The sequence below is a fragment of the Lynx rufus genome, unplaced genomic scaffold (assembly GCF_022079265.1).
Source record: "Lynx rufus isolate CCGP_SWC_20201006 ecotype Redwood Valley unplaced genomic scaffold, mLynRuf1.p SCAF_1, whole genome shotgun sequence".
Lineage (NCBI taxonomy): Eukaryota > Metazoa > Chordata > Mammalia > Carnivora > Felidae > Lynx > Lynx rufus.
The window spans coordinates 71597853-71617272 of NW_025814823.1; the positions used below are offsets into that span (position 1 = coordinate 71597853).

At 37.5% G+C, this 19420-nt stretch overlaps 1 protein-coding gene across 4 annotated transcripts in view; it reads left to right on the top strand.

The window, feature by feature from the left end:
- The window catches only part of PCCA (propionyl-CoA carboxylase subunit alpha), a 414072-nt gene that overhangs the window by 126619 nt on the left and 268033 nt on the right, over nucleotides 1–19420 (top strand). For all 4 annotated transcript variants that reach the window (XM_047081502.1, XM_047081516.1, XM_047081510.1 and 1 more), the window contains one exon: nucleotides 7639–7675. In XM_047081502.1, the coding sequence (XP_046937458.1) occupies nucleotides 7639–7675 (37 nt within the window). The remainder of the gene's footprint in view (nucleotides 1–7638; nucleotides 7676–19420) is intronic.

Consider the following 19420-nt stretch of genomic DNA (forward strand, 5'->3'; position numbering starts at 1 on the left):
TCCGTTGTACTTTAGCCTTAGCTAATTTCATCTTCTCAATGATCCTATGAAATAGGTATTGTTACTATCTCCATCTTAGAGATGAGGAGACCCAATTCCAGGGAGACACCCTGGGAGGTAACTGGTTTGCTGTCAGAGAGCCAGTGTCGGAGCTCATGCCTTCTGGCTCCAGCACCTGTGTTCTTAGCCATTGGACTTTGGATGCCCCCCAGGTAGGTGCCATGGAGTATTAACAAATAGGTTTGTAGAAAAACCACCCAATTTTTATTAACTCCTTTGGACATTTTTTTTTTTTTTTTTAGTGTTTATTATTGAGTGACAGAGACAGAGCATGAGTAGGGGAGCCTCTGAGCTGTCAGCACAGAGCCCGACGTGGGGCTTGAACTCACAAATCACCAGATCATGACCCGAGCCGAAGTCGGATGCTCAACCTACTGAACCACCCAGGCACCCCAACTCCTTTGGACGTTTTTGTGATCTGCTTATTTAGATATAGCAACATCATCCACTTCTCCCATCGTATTCTTTTGTAGAACATAATTTTTGACTGTTTTGTTCTTCGGTTAGATGATAGAGCTCATTTAATGTAAATTATGCTCAAAGAGAGGAGTAAAAAATAGTTACTGGTTCTGGTGGTGTCTTTACTCTTTCTGCATTTCTGGGACTGCTGTTTTGGAATTACACAGCTTAATATTTACCTCATCAGTGTCCCAAGTGCTCAGTAACTTCAGAACCTGAGTGTGGCTTCCTTCAAACTGGGTTTATAGGCTGGGATTAGAGAAAGAACCACAGGGATCATAATCATTTAGGAGAATAGAATCAAATGATATTGTTAGACCATTCCTTTGTCCTTCTTCCTGATTTGAAGCCATCAGGAATATTATTGCTAATGATTTGTTTCATTTAGTTTTATACTTTTCTGTGTTTTCTCAATTGTATTAACTTTTGGTATAAAAACAGAAATATTCTAAGTTCTTAAAATTGTATAAGGGCATTAATAGCACCAAATTTGTTTTATTCCTTGTGTTGAAATTTTTGTATTTGACTTTTCTTTGATTTTCAGGGGATCATTGTCCCACCTGTGAGAAATTTTCTCTTAATAAATCATAGAATGTTATCGTGTAGAACACTTCTTGAATGGAATCTGCTGTCTTAATCCCTGTAATATTTTCACATGTTGTATATCATATAATGCATAGATATGGGAACTGTCTTAATGTTCTAGGGGTGCCTGGCTGCTTCAGTCAGTAGATCATGCGACTCTTAATGTTGGGGTTTTGAGTTCGTACGCCATGTTGGGTATAGAGATCACTTTAGAATCTTAAAAATAAAATCTTAAAAGGGGGCACCTGGGTGGCTCAGTTGGTTAAGTATGCAACTTCAGCTCAGGTCATGATCTCACAGCTCATGAGTTCTAGCCCTGCGTCTGGCTCTGTGCTGACCTGGAGCCTGCTTCAGATTCTGTGTCTGTTTCTCTCTGCCCCTCCCCCACTCATGCTCTGTCTCTCTTTCTCTCTCAAAAATAAATAAACATTAAAAATTTTTTTAAAGAAAACAATATTCTAAAGCAAAGAGTAGAAGCAATTCTTTTTCTTCAAATATTGCCAAGTTGGATTTGTGAAGAAGTAATGATGTTTTGCTTAAAAGGGATTTGTTTTATATAAATAGTGAAGTGTATTTGGTAAAATCAAGTTTAATACTTATTTTACATTTTTATAAATCAGGTTGAATATCTGTTGTTTTCTCCTATATTTTAGTATAATGTGTGGCCTTTCAATCTGAAAAGTTACTGCCATGTAAAATTTGATCACTTATTTATTTAGAAAATTTATTTATTTATTTTGAAAGAATGAGAGAACAGGAAGGGCAGAGAGAGAGAATCCCAAGCAGGTTCGACACTGTCAGTGCAGAGCCTGATGTGGGCTTGAACTCATGAACTGTGAGATCATGACCTGAGTCAAAACCAAGGGTCAACGCTTACCTGACTGAGCCACCAGCGCGCCCTAAAGTCTGATCTTTTAAATTAATGAAACATTTGTTTAAAATTACAGCTTGGGTAGCACTATTTTTTAAGTTTTTTTTTTTTTTTTTAAAGAATAGTTTTTGTGAAACCCAAGTTTCAAACATTTGAAGCTGCAGCATGCAGTAAGAAAAGTGCTTGTCTGGGGCGCCTGGGTGGCTCAGTCAGTTGGACGTCTGACTTCGGCTCAGGTCATGATCTCTCAGTTGGTGGGTTCGAGCCCTGTGTCGGGCTCTGTGCTGATAGCTCGGAGCCTGGAGCCTGCTTCAGATTCTGTGTCTCCCTCTCTCTCTGCTCCTCCCCCCACTTATGCTGTCTCTCTCTCTCAAAAATAAAATAAAACATGAAAAAAAAAGTGCTTGACTGAGGATAAAAAGACAAGGGCACATATTGGGCTTGGTTTTGCCCAGTGGCAGTGGTACTTCATTGAGTGTGCTTTGTGTTAAACTGAAGCAAAACCCTAGCCCATCTGGTTCTTGAACTCCTGCTCTGAGCTACCAAGTGGTACTTCCCTTGCTGTATATCACTTAGATGTGTCGATTTGAACAAGCCACTACATCTCCTTGGTTAGAAGTTTATTTGCTTCAAACACTGATGCTCTGGAGATGAGCCCTTCTGTTGGTGCTGGCACCTACTGCAACAGGCTGGTTTCTGTGGAAGCTGATGCATAGTTGTTTATTCATTCAACAAATAACGTGTGGATGTATTGACTTGCTGAGCTCTGGGGATTTCATAGAGAGCAAGCAGACCTAGTCATTGCTGTCAGGGAGATTAAGTGATAGGGGCTGTCATAATTGAAGGGCAGAGTGTAATGTTGCACAGCAATGGCACCTAACCTGGTGTAGAAGGGCTGGAGAGGCTTTCTAGAGAAGGTGAGGTTTAGGTGAGATGTGAAGCACGCACCCCTGTGTTTGAGAGAAAGTGGTAGTTTTTCTCTCATCTGGACTATAGCTTCCCAACTAAAGTCCTCACATCCCTCTTGCCTCTCTCTAAACTATTCATGTGTTCATAGTCTTTTTATTCAACAGCTGTTTATCGAATGACTACTATGTGTCAGGCAGTTGTAGGCATTTAAAATCTATCACTGCACCGGTTAGTGATTTCTGCTTTCCTGGAGGTTGTACTTTAATGTGGTAGGGAAATGAAGGGGGTAGACAATACTCAAAATAATGAGCAAATTATAAGCTCAGATTGTTCAGAATGCAGCCATAGTGGGGACTCGGTTTTCTTGCTCTTAGGCTGAAGTTCAGTGTCTTTATTGTGGCCTGTGGCAGCTCTGCTTCCTTGTACAGTTAGCTTACTCTTCAGGCCCCAGCCCCGCTGACTCTGTTCCACCCTTTCTTTCATTTGCAGGTCTCTCTTCATAGTTGCAGTATCTGAGAAGTTTCCAGGAACTCTGTTTTTAAATTAGAGATTCCCTGTTGTCACATGCCCTCTTCACTTCTGCGTAACATGCATCTCAATAATGATTTCTTAGCCACTGTGTGTCATGTAAGGGTCTGTCTTTTCCACTAGACTATAAATTACATGAAGGCTGGCATGGTGCCTTTCTTGTTCCCTCCTGTCGTCAGGGCCTGGTATGGGGCGTATAGTGTAAGAGTTGGATTGGTGGAAGGGGGTGGAAGAGTAGTGGGTTTCTGGATGAGCTGAGGAGGAGGTGTAAAGGCCAGGCAGCTGGAGGAATGCCTGTGTGGGCTTGGGGGTGGGAAGGAAAGCAGAGGTAGGGAGGGACTGGGGACAAGACTGGTGGCGCAGGCAGGCGGGATCAAGTACTGACACAAAGTAAAGGAATTAAAATTTGGTTCTAAGGCAGTGGGGAGTCATGAAAAGTTTAAGCACATTTTGGGAATACTAGTTTGTTGTGATAACATTTAATGTCCTGGAAATCATTAAGTAGATTGAATAACACCTTCAAGTGTGGCTGGTTTAATTTTTAAATTGTGAAAGAGGTATGAAGTATGAAATTTCGATCTTACTGGTAATAAAGTTAAACATCTACCTAAGGGTCTGTAGCCATAAGTCAAAGTTGCCTCTTCTCCAACTCTTAATCCTATTTTTGAGCAGTAACTCAAGCTGAGGTGGTTGAATATGTCCATACATGACCTTTGATGAGCATTCCAAGGTACTTTTCTATCTTAATGTGGATAAGGTCATATATATATATTATCCTACAACTTGCTTTCCCCCATGGCACACACTATATTTGGCATATTCTTGAAGTGGAAGAGTTACCTTCCTAAACCCTAGTCCTCATTCCCTGGCATAGAGCCAAGGCATTTGGAACTGTGTCCTGAGTCTCAAAAGGTCCTGCTGGAGAGGCCATGCCTTCCACCGGATTTTATACTGTCCTTTTCTGCCACTTGCTTTTTGTCTTCAGTTTTCACCTCACAGACCTGGTTTCTAGAACATAGGAAATGGCTTCCAAATTTGGGGTTTTGTTCATGTTGTTCCTTCTGTCTACACTTCTTTTTCCCTAATCTTCCCATGGCAGCGACTGTTTTCTTCAGGCTTTAGTTTATATTTCACTTCAGAAGGATTCTTTTTTTTCTTTTTAATTTATTAAGTAATCTCTGCCTCTGAGTTGGGGCTCGAACTCGCAACCCCGAGATCAAGAGTCACACGTTCTACTGACTGAGCCAGCCAGGCACCCCCAGAAGACCCTTTCTGGGCAGTCTGTCTAAAACATGTTCTCCCTCCCTATCTCCCTCAGTACTGTTTGTTTCCATGTGCCATTTATTTCAGTTCTCGGTTGGTTTGTTTGCTCTCTTTCAGTTTCCCTTATTAAACAAGTCTGTTAAGTTCTTCTGTGGGTGCAAGAACTATTTCACATAGTATTACATATGGATCAACCTCATCTTTTAAAACTTTTAAAAGACTATGGCATATTCCATTTCATGTATGTATCCTTTTTGGTACCAGTCCCTTACTGAAAACCTTTAAAATTGTTTTTCTGATTTTCTTATCAAATCACAAGCAACAAATTAAAAATAATTTTATTTATATATCTCTCTGTGTGCATGCATGTGCCTATGTGTATAGGATAGGTTCCTAAAAATGAAATTGCTGGGTTGAGAGATTTAGGTCTTCAAGCTTTATAATATATATAATATGTCCTGAATAAAATATCTTGGGATAAATGAATGACAAGTGAAAAATTTATTTTTAAGGCAGTTTGATTTTACTTGGAAGTGCATTTAGTAAAATTTGCTTGTCATAGTAGGAAAAAAAATTTGTTTTTAAGAGTTGTCAGATAAAAATACAGGTTGCCCAGTTAAACCTGAATCTTAGATAATGATTTTTTTTAAATGTTGGTTTATTGTTGAGAGAGACAGAGAAACAGCATGAGCAGGGGAGGGGCTGAGAGAGAGAAGGAGACAGAGAATCCCAAGCAGGCTCTGTGCCCTCAGCACAGAGTCGGATGTGGGGCTTGAACTCACAAGTTGTGAGATCATGACCTGTGCTGAAACCAAGAGTCAGACACTTAACCAACTGAGCCACTCAGGTGCCCTGATAATGATTTTTTTTTTAAGGTCCCAAATATTGCATAACACATCATGGTAAGGAAATGTAACACACTGATTAAGTTAAAAGACAGGATTGTTTTGTGGTTATTTATAGAAATGTTGGATTTGTGACAGTCAAAATTTTTATAAGTTGTGCTTTGTGTAAATAGATATCTCTTTATATACACACATCTACAATGTGTACATAATAAATATCACTAATGAATTCTGTGCATTATCTTTTAACATTTGCCTGTTTGTCAGTTCTCTCAAGATAACAGACTTTTGAGACAGCAGTTTATCTTCTCTCAGAATATCTTTTGCAAATATACTACTACACATTTGAAAGAAAAGACATGTTAAAAGTTTCCTTCTAGGCTTCTTATAATCCAGTCTCCATCAGCCAGCACTCTTCCTGTATTTTGTTCGCGAGGCACTAATTGTCCGCATTTGGCAGCTTTAACACTTCCTGACAGAGAGGCTATTAAGGGGAAGTATTCTCCAATAACTGTCACTGACTTGAACAAAGAACCTCCAAACTCAATGTGTGGAAACCACTAACATTCTTAAATGACCCTTTTCATGGATTTTTATCCCTTTAAGCTAAAATTTGGAGAATGTAGGGTCAGTGAAAACAGCAAGGTGTAATAAAGCAGTAAACCTTGATTTTTTTGGGAGAGTAGAGTGGGAGGTATAGATTTATCTCTGACTTGCAAACAATTGTTATTTGGAAAATCTCATTAGCAGATGTGACTGCTTGGAGTAAAAAAAAAAAAGAGAGAGAGAGAGACTTAAAACTGATGTTGCTTTCAGGACCGCTTTGAACTTAACAAGCACCTATTTGTGGAGCAGACTGGCTAATGAAAGGAAATTAAATTTTTCTGACAACTTCCCCTGCCAACCTCCTTATTCAGGGGATGTTATTAGGTACTGAAGACTTTTAAGGAAGATTTTTTTTTTTTATTAGACATAAATGAACCAGTTATAAACATCCCCCGCCCCTCCTTTTGGGGGAGAATTCTGACATGGTTCCTCTACACCTTTAGATTACTAGCTTAAAAGCTTAAAAAATACCAGTCTTCACTTTAATATTTTAAAGTTATTTTTGAAAAATTCAGGCATTCTCACTACCTAATGGTTTCAAAACATTACTGTTATTCCTTGTGATTAGTTTACATCACTGTGATTAGTTTACATCACTGAATTGTAAAGAAAAGTCGTATTTACTAGGGAGGCTTGGATGTAACACCTTCTTTTCAGCTGTCTTTTTATTTTTCCATGGGGAGATGTATCAGGAGTGTCCTGTGCTGGGCGTGTTAGGTGAAAGTTAATGATCAATGAAATGGTTTAGATTCAAGGGAAATTTTTTTCGTTTCAGTTGCATTGGTTGGTATTTGGCAATAATTCTTACATGCATCAACTCTTACCTTGTACTGTTTTGGGAGGCATTTGCTTTCCTTGGCTTTTTTGAAGTTTTCCCCCACAAGTTGGTTCATGGAATTTAAAGTTTTAAATTACTTGTCTTAATAAGATATAAAGATAAAATATGTACCTGACAAAATAATGAAATAAAAAAGAAAAAGTAATGGAAACTACTAAAGGAATTTTTGGGGAGACATTTGACAATTCCTGGAGATATTGGAAATTTACTTTTTTTATTTCTGGAAAATCTTGAGCCTCTCTGAAACAATAGAGAATCAACTCCCCCTGCTGACAGAATCCAGGAAAACATGACATGTAAATAGCAGAGGACAGGAACAAGCTGGTTGTAGACAAGCTTTAATGATCTGATTTATGATTCAGTATTGATTGTAAACATCTAAATTCTGCTGTTAAATTCCAGCAACTGCACCAAATCATTTGGCAATTCTGGTAGTGCTTCCTGCCAGCTCATTTCAAACTGCTTTGAGTTTCTTAATATAATAATGATGAGGTAGAATTTACATTCCACTTATGGTATTAATTTTACATTTCTCTGAAAGAAAAGAGTTAGAAGGTTGTAAAATTGAACATTAAATGAATCAGAGGAGACAGTAGTGCAATATATGACTGCCCTAAAGACATTGTGCAATGGCTGATGGGATTAATGTTGGCTCTCATTTCCTGCTTTTACAGGATGCAGATGAAGCTGTCAGAATTGCAAGGGAAATTGGTAAGTTCTTAAATTAACTTTGCTAGAGTTTCTGTGTCTTTCAGCAGATACGGTTGAGTAAACATGTAATAAGTAACCCCATAGAGCAAATAATATTTTAATACATTTAGGATTCTGATTACTTGTCCCTTTGGAAGAATTTATCTGCTGAATTAGCATATTATTAAAGTGAACTTTAAAGAGTAATTTGACTTTTTAATTACAGCTCTTTTGTAAGTTGAAATCACTGGCTAATTAAAAGAAGGAATTGTCTTAACTCTTGAGATTGGATATAATGTAAATTTTATGTATTTAGCTGAATACAACCTATTAAAGTTAAAGACATAAATGATTAAAATGAAGATTTCACATTTGACAAGGCTCTTCAAGTTTTTACCTTGTCCTAAGATGTTTTAATAATCTTGCTAGGAAACAGAATTTGAGAAATCAGAACTGGATATTCTAAATTGGAGTAAATGGTAAACTGAAGGACATTTTCATGACTGTGTTACTTGATTGTTTTAGGTACAATTATACTTAGGGCAGGGCTTATCAACTTCTTATTTAAAAAAATATTCCTTTATTGCTCATGACAACTGTTATATTTTCAGTATCTGCCAATTAAAAAAATAGGTGAGGACAAATTGTTATCATGAATTAGTGGTGGTATCCAGTTACTTTACAGTTGTGTTAATCAAATTAGTATTTGTATACATTTGACAGAACTTTGTAGGTTTGTGAGAGAAATCTGACAATGCTCAGCAGTCAGGAAATCTCACCTTCTTAGCATTCCTACACAGATGAGGCCAAACTTTTCAGCATCCTGCATTAACATTTCTTTGGTCCTGTTTTGTCATTAAGATCCACTGTTTGGAATTGTTTTATCCACTGAGAGAACATTTGATTTGGCAACATTTACAGAGTTGTGATACATGGTATATACATCTTATTTCTGAAAGTAATTGATTGCATTAGTAAATACATTCTTTACAATTGGCTCAGGCTAGCTGAACAGTTCTTTAGTGATCTGGAAAGTTGTTGGCTTGTTGTGTCCCTGTTTCTGGTTGGGTCTGGCTAAATTATTTTGGTTTGGCTCATGGTTAAGTGTGTTTCGTTGTTTATTTGTTTTGCAAACATAGCTGCTACTGATACAGATTTGGATTTAAGACCCAGTCTTAGAAAATCTTATTTTATCTGACTATAACATCTCTTCCTTAATCATTTCTTCTGACACATCAACATTTTCAAAAAAACATTTCAGTACTTCACAGGAAGATTTGCTGGATTGCTGAATAAGTTGGACTGCATGGAACTGATTCGTGGTTTATTTCTTTGAGAAAATCAAAAGTGTCTCTCTGAAGTTTGAAATCACTGTCATTCCTCACAGCCTAAGAGGCAGGTAGCATATACCTGCTGGCTTTTGAGGAGACTTTCTTCTAAAGTAATTTCACTTCATTCTACTGTATACGTGTAGATTTAAGAAGTCATCTTTCTAGTTTAGGTGGTATTTTATTAACTACAGAATAAGATAGACTAGTACTGTTAACACAGTAGTATCTACATAAAAAGGACAGAATATTTGGATAAATTTAGAGAAATGAAAGGGATTGGAAGAAAATCTTGAATTATATTGGCATGCTTTATTTCGAATTATGAATCTTCACCTCTTAAGCATTTCCTTTGTGTAAATGGCAGGCTGCAAATGGCTTTGCTTGCTTTTTCATGTCTTGTCCTTTATGTTTTCTTTCTTTTTTTCCCCCAAATAATCTGTGACCTTTAAAATAATCAGTTAATCATAGTGGGACTCTGAACAGTTCTCATCACCTGGCTTTCCTCAGTATTTTAATGCTGTGCTTTGCTCCCCTTTGAGCTAAGGAGTTACCGAATTCCATCGCAGGCTCTTTTCTTTATATTTAGTTTAGGCGCAACCTTTATGACTCCTTCCTCTTTCCTATCTTCTCATTCTTCTCCAGTTATACCTTCTCATTTGTGAAATAAATGATCGTAATCATGGCTGTGAAGTCTAACAGTGCTAGTGTTTTGCTTATGCTGAAAGAAAGGGAAGCCATAAAATTTGAGGTGAAATAAAACATAATAAAGAACCAGGGTCATCATCCTATTATAAAGCTCTTGGAATTTCCCTGAAAACCCCCCTGAATCACCACAGAAACCTCCCATAAAACTGTTTCCCTGAAGTGCCAGCTTCTAAAATAAATGAAATTAAATTAAATATTATTCCACTCTCAGTATTTTGTATTTTTTGGTGATTCATCAGTTTTGTTTTCTACTCATTTTATTGAGATCTATCACACTTTAACTACATTATGATTTTGATGGGCTTTGGTGAATTCATTTAAGAGTTGAATTAAACATTGATTCCACAGGAAAATATGCTCCTAGTTCTAAACAACTGAATTATAATCAAACCTTTGAAACTGTCTATTTATGGGTAGCAGATTGACGATGTCATATATACCTATTGACATATTTTTCTGCTTTCCTTCTTTCTGTGTTACCTGGAGAAAATTAAATTGGGCTTTTCTGTGATTCCCTCCTCTCTTGAGTCTTCTCTCCTGGAAACAGGAATCTGTGAGGCCAAAGGAGGAAGCTAACTGCCTTGAGCATTGATGAATTAGGTGTCTTTTACATAATAGTAGCTCTTGTTTATGGAGCATTTTTTCCATGTTGCAGGCACTTTGTGAATGTTATTTCTAATGCTAATTCCTGGGTTAATTATTTTCATTTACATTTAAGAAACTGAGGATTAGAAATGGTAAGTAATTTGCTCAAGGTCACAGAGCTACTGAGTGGTGGGCCTGCTTTTAAATATAGGTTCATTTAGCTCCAAAGACTATCGATTTTTCATTATACTTTTCCTAAACTAATGGGATTAGAGGATGAGAGCTAACATTTCAGTCACCACTTGGTGTAAAATACTGTGAGTCACTTAAGCATGTTATATGTGGCATTAAAGAAACAGCTTCGTATCGTCGACAGGGTGAGAGACCATTAGGGCTTAATATGTTACCTCTGTGTACTTGATTTTTGGTCTGCCTTGTCTCCTTCATTCTCACTCCTGATTTTTTCCTTTGACCTCTCTAAGTTTACAGATACAGGGCTATTGATCCCTGGTTTATCTTCAACCCCAGAGATAGACAACAGTAATCAGTAAGACTGATTTGCATTAAAGTTTGATCTTTTTTTACTGGATCAAAGGTCCTTAATACAATCAAGCTGAATTGATTGGTGAAAGGAAAAGAAATTGTAAATCTGAAACCTGTCATTTAACCTGCCCTTTAACTTCCAGATTGTTCTGATTCTTTTCTTTGGCACGTCTTTCTCAACAATTGCAGATCATGTCCGATTTAAATAAATGTTTTCTGATCCCCAGATTCATCATCCTCTAAGCCTGCTTCGTCCACAGTTTCTGCATCTCAGTAAATGTCACTCCCATTTACTCAGTGGCTAAAGCTAAAACCCAAGATCTATCCTGGTGCCATTGCCCTATCATCCTAATGTCAATATATCAATAGATACTGTCAGTCCTTCATTCAGAATACCTCCTGTGTTCACTACTCACTATCTGTACGACTAGTACCCTCTCCCAAACTACCATTGTCCTCTCGGGGACTGTGACAATAGTTTCTCTGCTTCTTTTCTTAAACACTTCAAAGCCATTCTTCACATAACAGTTAGTGTGATATTTGAAAACTCTAAATAATAAGGACACACCCCCATCTCATTCCACTCCGTATCTGCTTGAAGCCCTCTAATGGCATTTCCTTGCACTTACATAAAATCAAAATTCCTTAGCCTGATTACAAACCCCAAATGATTTGGCACCTGCTTTCTCTCCAATCACATTTTATACTACTCCCCGCCTTGCCTGCTATACTTTAGTTACACCGGCTTTCTTGAACACCTCAAACTTCAGCCAACATCTGTTGTTGCCTGAGTTGTTAATTTTAGCCATTCTGACAGGTGTGTGGAGTTCTCACCAATAAAGTTGAACAATGTGCCTTCCAGTTAAAAAAAAAATCCTTGATTTGTAGAAAGTTTGCTGATTTCCATGATGTCACTACTTCTACCATAGCCAATTTCAAGTTACCAATGAGACGTTATTACTTATTTTGAGAGGAAGAGAGAGAACGTGCATGTGTGGAAAAGGGGCAGAGGGAGAGGAAAAATCCTAAGCAGACTCCGTATTGTCAGCGTAGAGCCCGACATGTGCCTTGACGTCATGAACCGTGAGATCGTGACCCGAGCCAAAATCATGAGTTGGACACTTAACGGACTGAGCCACTCAGGTGCCCTACCAGTGAGACAGTATTGAACGTGGAACTTGGAGAAGTGCAGTAGCATGCCATTTTATAGTATTTCCACCATGCCAACACAACATCAAGAACATAGATATAGCCAGGTGTAGGAAAATAATTAGAAAGTGGTGCATTTTGAGTATTACCAAGTTTCCTGAAAATTTAGCAGTTGGCTCTTCTGAGCTAATAAAAGCCAATTCTAACACACGGCTGGTTCTAGCCAATTGCTAAAGACAGAATGTTTGTGTCCTCTCAAAATTCATGTGTGGAAATCTAATCCTCAATGGGATGGTATTTAGAAGTGGGGTCTTTGGGAGGTGATCAGGTCATCAGGACAGAGCCCATGTGCCCTGATGAATGGGATTAGCATCCTTATAAAAGAGACCCCAGAAAAAGATATTTGCAAATGACGTATCTGGATACAGGGTTAGTATCCCAAATCTATAAAGAACTTAACCAAACTCAACACCAGAAAAACAAATAATCCAGTGAAGAAATGGGCAGAAGACATGAATAGACAATTTTCCGAAGAAGACATCCGGATGGCCAACAGACACATGAAAAGATGCTCAACATCACTCATCATCAGGGAAATACAAATCAGAGCCACACTGAGATATCACCTCACATGGGTCAGAGTGGCTAAAATGAACAAATCAGGAAACTACAGCTGCTGGCGAGGATGTGGAGAAACGGGAACCTTCCTGCACTGTTGGTGGGAATACAACTGGTACAGCCACTCTGGAAAACAGTGTGGAGGTTTCACAAAAAATAGTACTACACTATGACCTAGCAATAACACTACTAGGAGTTTACCCAGGGATTACAGGAGAACTGATGCACAGGGGCACATGTACCCCAGTGTTTATAGCAGCACTTTCTTTCAACAATAGCCAAATTATGGAAACAGCCTAAATGTCCATCAACTGATGAGTGGATAAAGAAGATGTGGTTTATATATACAATGGAATACTACTTGGCAGTGAGAAAGAAAAATCCTGCCATTTGCAGCAACGTGGATGGAACTGGAAGGTATTATGCTGAGAAAAATAAGTCATTCAGAGAAGGGCAGAATCTCATGTTTTCACTCATATGTGGATCTTGAGAAACTTAACAGAAGACCATGGGGGAAGGGAAAGGGAAAAAATAGTTACAGAGAGGGAGGGAGGGCAAACCATAAGAGACTCTTAAATACAGAGAGCAAACTGAGGGTGGATGGGGGAGTGGGGGAGAGGCAAAAGTGGGTTATGGGCATTGAGGAGGGCACTTGTTGGGATGAGCACTGGGTGTTGTATGTAAGCCAATTTGACAATAGATTATATTTTTAAAAATTCCATGAAAAAAAAATAGACCCCAGAGAGCTCCCTTGCCTTTCTCACCATGTGAGGACTCTTGGCTGTTTATGAAACAAGAAGTAGGTTCTTACCAGATGCTGAATCTGCTAGCAACTTAATCTTCTATTTCTCAGCCTCCAAAACTATGAGAAATAAATGTTTGTTGTTTAAGTCAAAACAACAACGACAACAACAAAAAGAATATCTACAGAGGATCAGTAAGGAAATACAGATCTTGAATAACACTATAAACCAATTAGGCCTTATATATATAGAATACTTTGCACAACATTAGAAAAATACACATTTTCCTCAAGTATTTATTAAAAGGCATGAAGGACTGAATGATTGGGTTATAAAGCATTTTTAAGGAAAGGATAAAATAATATCAAACCAAACAGTATCTCATAAAGTGTGTTCTTTGTCCTGCAATGTTCTCAGGACTTATTTCAATATGGAAATATCTCCTTGCCGCTTTTATTGAAGTATATTGATGGATTGCTTTTCTCTTAAAATAGCATGGGATTCCCTGCATTAAACAGATTCTATTTATCTTTGCAAATGGTTGTTTTATGTTCATTTAGTTACTGTTTTGTAATAAAGTTGACCATGTGAGTTAGTTTTCCTTGCATTTCTAGTACTTAAGACAATGCTTATCACATAGTATATATTCAGCAAGTGGTTATTCAGTGAATGAATACAAATAGAAATGTGTATATCAGTATACAAATGAATTAAGTAGTCATACATTAAATTTTTTTTCACAATATTTATAGACCATAATTTGACAGAGATTTTCTCATTCCCCCCCCCCCTTTCCTAATCTTGAATTTTGTAATGGAGATACCTGGGAAGAACTGGAACATTAAGTAAACCATGATAAAGTCTCAGCAAGTAGATAATTAAAAAGTAATCTAAGATTATTCAAGTAAATTTAGTATGTGCTTGTTAACAACTATTCATCAATTCTCGAAGGTTGTCCTTGGATTCATTAGGCTGGGATAATGGCAGTTTTAGGAATCTAAGATTCAGATGTATGAGATTATGTGACTGATCCTTATTGCCTTCTCACTTCTCTCTGATGGTGACATCTTATGTTCTCAGCAAGATAGGCTCTCCCGTGTGTGTGTGCGTGCGTGTGTGTGTGGTTTTTCTTTAAGATTTTTATTCTAAGTAATTTCTACACCCAATGTGGGGCTTGAACTTACAACCCCTAGATGAAGAGCTGCACGTTCTACCAACAGAGCCAGCCAGGTGCCCCCTTCCATTGGTTTCTTTTTGATATTAGTCTTCAGACTGCCATGGCCTCTGGCTCTGGTTAGTGGGGAGGAGCTGTGGTCTTGCTTTCTTCTCTGTTCTGGCTCTTTTCCCCTGTCTGTACCTCCCATCTTCCTTTTGACATATCATTACATAAAAAGTTGCTTGTGGTTTTTTTGTTTTTTTTTAACATAAGAACAAATTGTGTTAAGAGGGATAAAAATACTTGGCTAAGCCCCCAAATCTTTTATTTCCTCTATTTCATGCTGTTTATTTCACACATGGTATACGGCTGTATGGTTGAAGATATATTGAAGAAGCCTTTGAAGAACTATTACAGTTTGTATCCCTTCTTCTCAATCTCACATTCTGTTAATTTATTTTCCAAATAGGTCCACAGTAGAAGATACGATTAATATGCTAAGGAGATTTAATAAGAAATGCCTAAGGAAAAAGTTAGGTTGAAGAGAATGGTGTTCTTTGTGAAATCCATTAAAAAGTGAGGATTTTTTACCTTGCTCTTTTCCCATCATTGACGTAATGTGGTCATTCGAGGTCAGAATGATAATCCCTGGGAGATGGGGGAATGAGAGTCCTATGTCCCCTTTCTTCATTTCCCACCGTCACTTAGGGTACTTCTATTTTCTTTTATTACTCCAACATACACGTTTTGGTTTTAGCGTGATTTCACAAGTTCTCACTGTGTATTTTTTCCATATTCTTTCCCATTGCCTCTCTTTTGCTTTTCTCAGTTCTTCCTCATCTTTTGTTTTTCTTGCATACCTTTTCTTTTTTCTGTTCTTCTGTTACACAAGAGGCTGTGTATAATGTTCCAACAGTAATGTGAAAACATTGAGCCTTTGGTTTTTGTTTGGAAACTTGCTGTGTGTGAACCCCTTTTGCTCTAATCTATCAATACATTAAATGTGCTCTATTTTTGTTCCTAGAGCAGAGCTAGGGATCTAATTTTTTATTTGCCTGAGTAGAGGGAAATAGGTAGACAAGATCAGTTTTTCTAAAAAGGATAATTGCTTTTCCTTGCCAAATCAAAACAAGTCATGTTATGTTTTGGTTTACTTTAGCTTATAACATGTCTTGATTGTATTTTTATGTGTGCAGTATTGGTTCATTCTTATTTAAACTAAATATATTTCTGTAGTTATTTGTGTTGTGTGTGTATGGCCAACGTAGGAAGGGCAAACCATCCTGTGCTCTTTTCACACTTTTAAAAAATTTTCCATTGGGAAAAATAAAGTGATAATAACGATCACTTACAGTATCTTTTTAGAGAATATATATATTATATATCTGCAGTGGTAGTGGAGATATGAGTCATTCATAATTGGACTGCAATACATAACATGTTTACATTCCAGTTACTGGATGATGATAAATCCCAGATAGTATTCGATGCAAATATGTATCACCTCAGTCTAAATGTGTTAACCCAAAGCGTATGGCAAAACTAAGTTGATAATGCTAAAACTATTACTGATTTGGAAAGAAAAGACAGCAATAAGATCAGTAGAAAATGTTATGACCAAGTATACACAACATGAGTAATGCATTGATAATGGAATTCATTACCTCAAATTGCTTGAACTTAAACTACCTCTGTTTGTGTATACAATAGGAGCTTTTCAATGTAGCCAAGTGTTGTGTGACAGCCACATTTCCCAGCAGATTCTGAATTGTACTTTCTTGGAAAGCTCTAGTAATATGCTGGTTTTTATTCAAGTCCATATAGTTGTCATTAGTTCATAAGCCCTCTAGTATTCCACATATTTATTGTCTTCTCTTGTGATCTTAAGCAACAAAGACTATTTCTTTGTCCTGTGTGTTTGCTTCCCAGCAGTCATGTTGTGGGAGCCAGCCTTGTTCTGTGCCAGCCTTGTTCAGGGAATAAGAGGGCTCATGGAAGTTCTGCCATGTGCAGTGTCAGGTATCACAGAGGCAGGAAGTGGAGAGGTTTCAGTTTCGATATCAGCAATGAGGCTTTTCCCATGATTCACTGTTCACTATTCTATTTCATTTTGTGGTTTTGCTCTTTGTGCATGATAGTCATTATCTCCCAAATCTTGAATTTATCAGCTTCTCTCCATTTCTCGGCTCCTTTTTCTGTTTCAGCTCCTGTCACCTCTTGCTCTGATCACTGTAATAGCCTTTCAAATGTATTCCTTTGTAATAGGTGGAATTACTTTGGAAACAGATTCTGGAAGTTTATTGCAGAAATACACTTGGGACCAGTATATGTGAAGGAGTGAAAGACACCAGACTGAAAGAGGAGTTGAGTTGAGATGCAGACTCAACAAATGACTTAGCTGACCCTACAGAGAGTTCTGAATATTGAGTTGGTTTTTTATAACTGTTTCAGTGACATTGGGACAATGACATTGAACCTTTGTACACCGGTGTCAGCTCACCATTGGGTGTGGGCTGTCTCTAAGATTGGGCAGAAAGCTGAGGACAAGTCAGCTGTTGGTTGCCAATAATATTTCCAGCAGCTGGCGGAATGGCCTAAAGTGGTGATCTGAATTGAAAACCCTATTTCACAGTTTTGATATGTATTTTTCATAACTGTTCATATCTGGGTATTTTCAGATTTCTGTCTTTCTGGCTCTCTGTTTCTCTCTCTTCTCTCTCCTTTTGTCTTTTTTCCCTTTTCTTGTCTTTTTCTTTTCTTTTTTTCTTTTTTCTTTTCTATTTCTATACCCAACATGGGGCTCAAACCCACAACCCTGAGATCAGGAATTGAATGCTCTACTGAGTGAGCCAGCCAGGCGCCCCAGATTTCTATTGTGGTTTTTGACTGTGTTTTTTAAGAATGCATTTTAAAATAACTGAAAATTTTCTACTTTTTGTATTATTGATTTCTTTTTTTTTTTTTTAATGTTTACTTATTTTTGAGAGAGAGTGAGTGAGTGAACATGAACAGGGGAGAGGCTGAGAGAAAGGGAGAGAGAGAAAATCCTAAGGAGCCTCATGCAGAGGTAGATCCTGTGAACTGTGAGATTATGACCTGAGCCAAAATCAAGGAGTCGAACAGTTAACTGACTGAGCCACCCAGGCACTGCTTATTTTATTGATTTCTAACTTAATTGCTTTCTGTTAAATGAATATGATCTTTTTTATTTAGAATCTTATTTGATAAGAATTACCTTATGGCCAAGGCATGTCACTTTACATCTTACATCCGTGCCTGAAAATAATGTATATTCTCAAATTATGCTGTATTTTATAGATAACCAGTAGGTCAGCACTACCTGTTAGGATGTTCAAATATTCTAGTGATGTTTTGATTATATGATCAATTTGTAAAAGAGTGGATTTTTCAGTTTTTCCTTGCTTGTTAAGGTTTTGCCTCTGTATATTCTTTTTTTTTTAAATATTTTTTTTCAACGTTTTATTTTTATTTTTGGGACAGAGAGAGACAGAGCATGAACAGGGGAGGGGCAGAGAGAGAGGGAGACACAGAATCGGAAACAGGCTCCAGGCTCTGAGCCATCAGCCCAGAGCCCGACGCGGGGCTCGAACTCACGGACCGCGAGATCGTGACCTGGCTGAAGTCGGACGCTTAACCGACTGCGCCACCCAGGCGCCCCTTGCCTCTGTATATTCTTAAGATAAGTTAATAAGTAATATAACAGCATAACATGTATCTTCTTGGCTAATTTTACTTCTTAGCAAAGTGTAGTGACTTTTTGGCTTTTAAATCTGGTTTTATGTGATGATAATATGTCTAAGCCACCTTATTTTGGTCTTTTCTTTGTGTGTTCCTCCAACTTTTCAATCAACCAGTGAATCATTGTTTTAGGTGTATCTCTTGAAAGTATATAGACTGATGTTTGTTTTGTTTCTATTCAGATTAGCAGTGTCCTTTTTTTTAATGTTTGTTTATTTTTGAGAGAGAGAGAGAGAGAGAGAGAGAGAGAGAGAACACTTGTGCACAAGTTGGGGAGGGGCAGAGAGAGAGGGAGAGAGAGAATCCCAAGTAGGCCCTGTGCTTTTAGCATGGAGCCCAATGCAGGGCTCAGTCTCATGAACTGTAAGATGATGAACTAAGCTGAAATCAAGAGTTGAATGCCCAACCCACTGAACCACCAGGTGCCCCTGTTTTGTGTTCTTTCTTGAAAGATGTTTTGCCACATGTGCATATCTAGATTGATAGAGGTTTTCTGTCAGCATAGTGCTGAAATGGTTGTGCTGTGTTCTGTAGCTGTTGAAGAGATAGCTCTAATTTTTGTTACTTGATGGTGGTCTGTTCTTTTTGTCTGCTTCCTAAAATCGTTTTTATTGATGTATATTTTATGAAGAATAAAGCCTAGCTATTTTAAGTGTACACCTTAGTGAACTTTAATAAATGCAGCCAAAATTAAGATCTAGAACATTGTTATCCTTTTTGAAAATGTCCCTTCCTCCATTTTACATTTCCACAAAAGTGTTTGAGAGTTCCAGTTATTCCAGAAAAACTCTTAACATTGCCTGTCTTTTTAACTTTAGTTATTCTGATGGATGTGTAAGTTTTATTTCAGTGTGATTATAATTATATTTCCTTAATACCTAATACATAATATGAGTATATTTTCACATGCCTAATGCTTTCACATTCATTAATCTTCTTTTGTGAACTGTCTTTTCAAATGTTTGTACCCCTTTAAATGATTAATAGACTTAATTATTTTTTAAGCACCATTTTAGATTTACAGAATAATTGAACACATCGTTAAGTACATGCGGTTCTATATACATCCCCACCCCCAGCACACTGCAGTTTCCCCAATTGTTAACACTTGGTGTTAGTGTGGTGCATTTGTTAAAATTAACAAACCAACCTTGATACATTATTAACTACAGTCCAC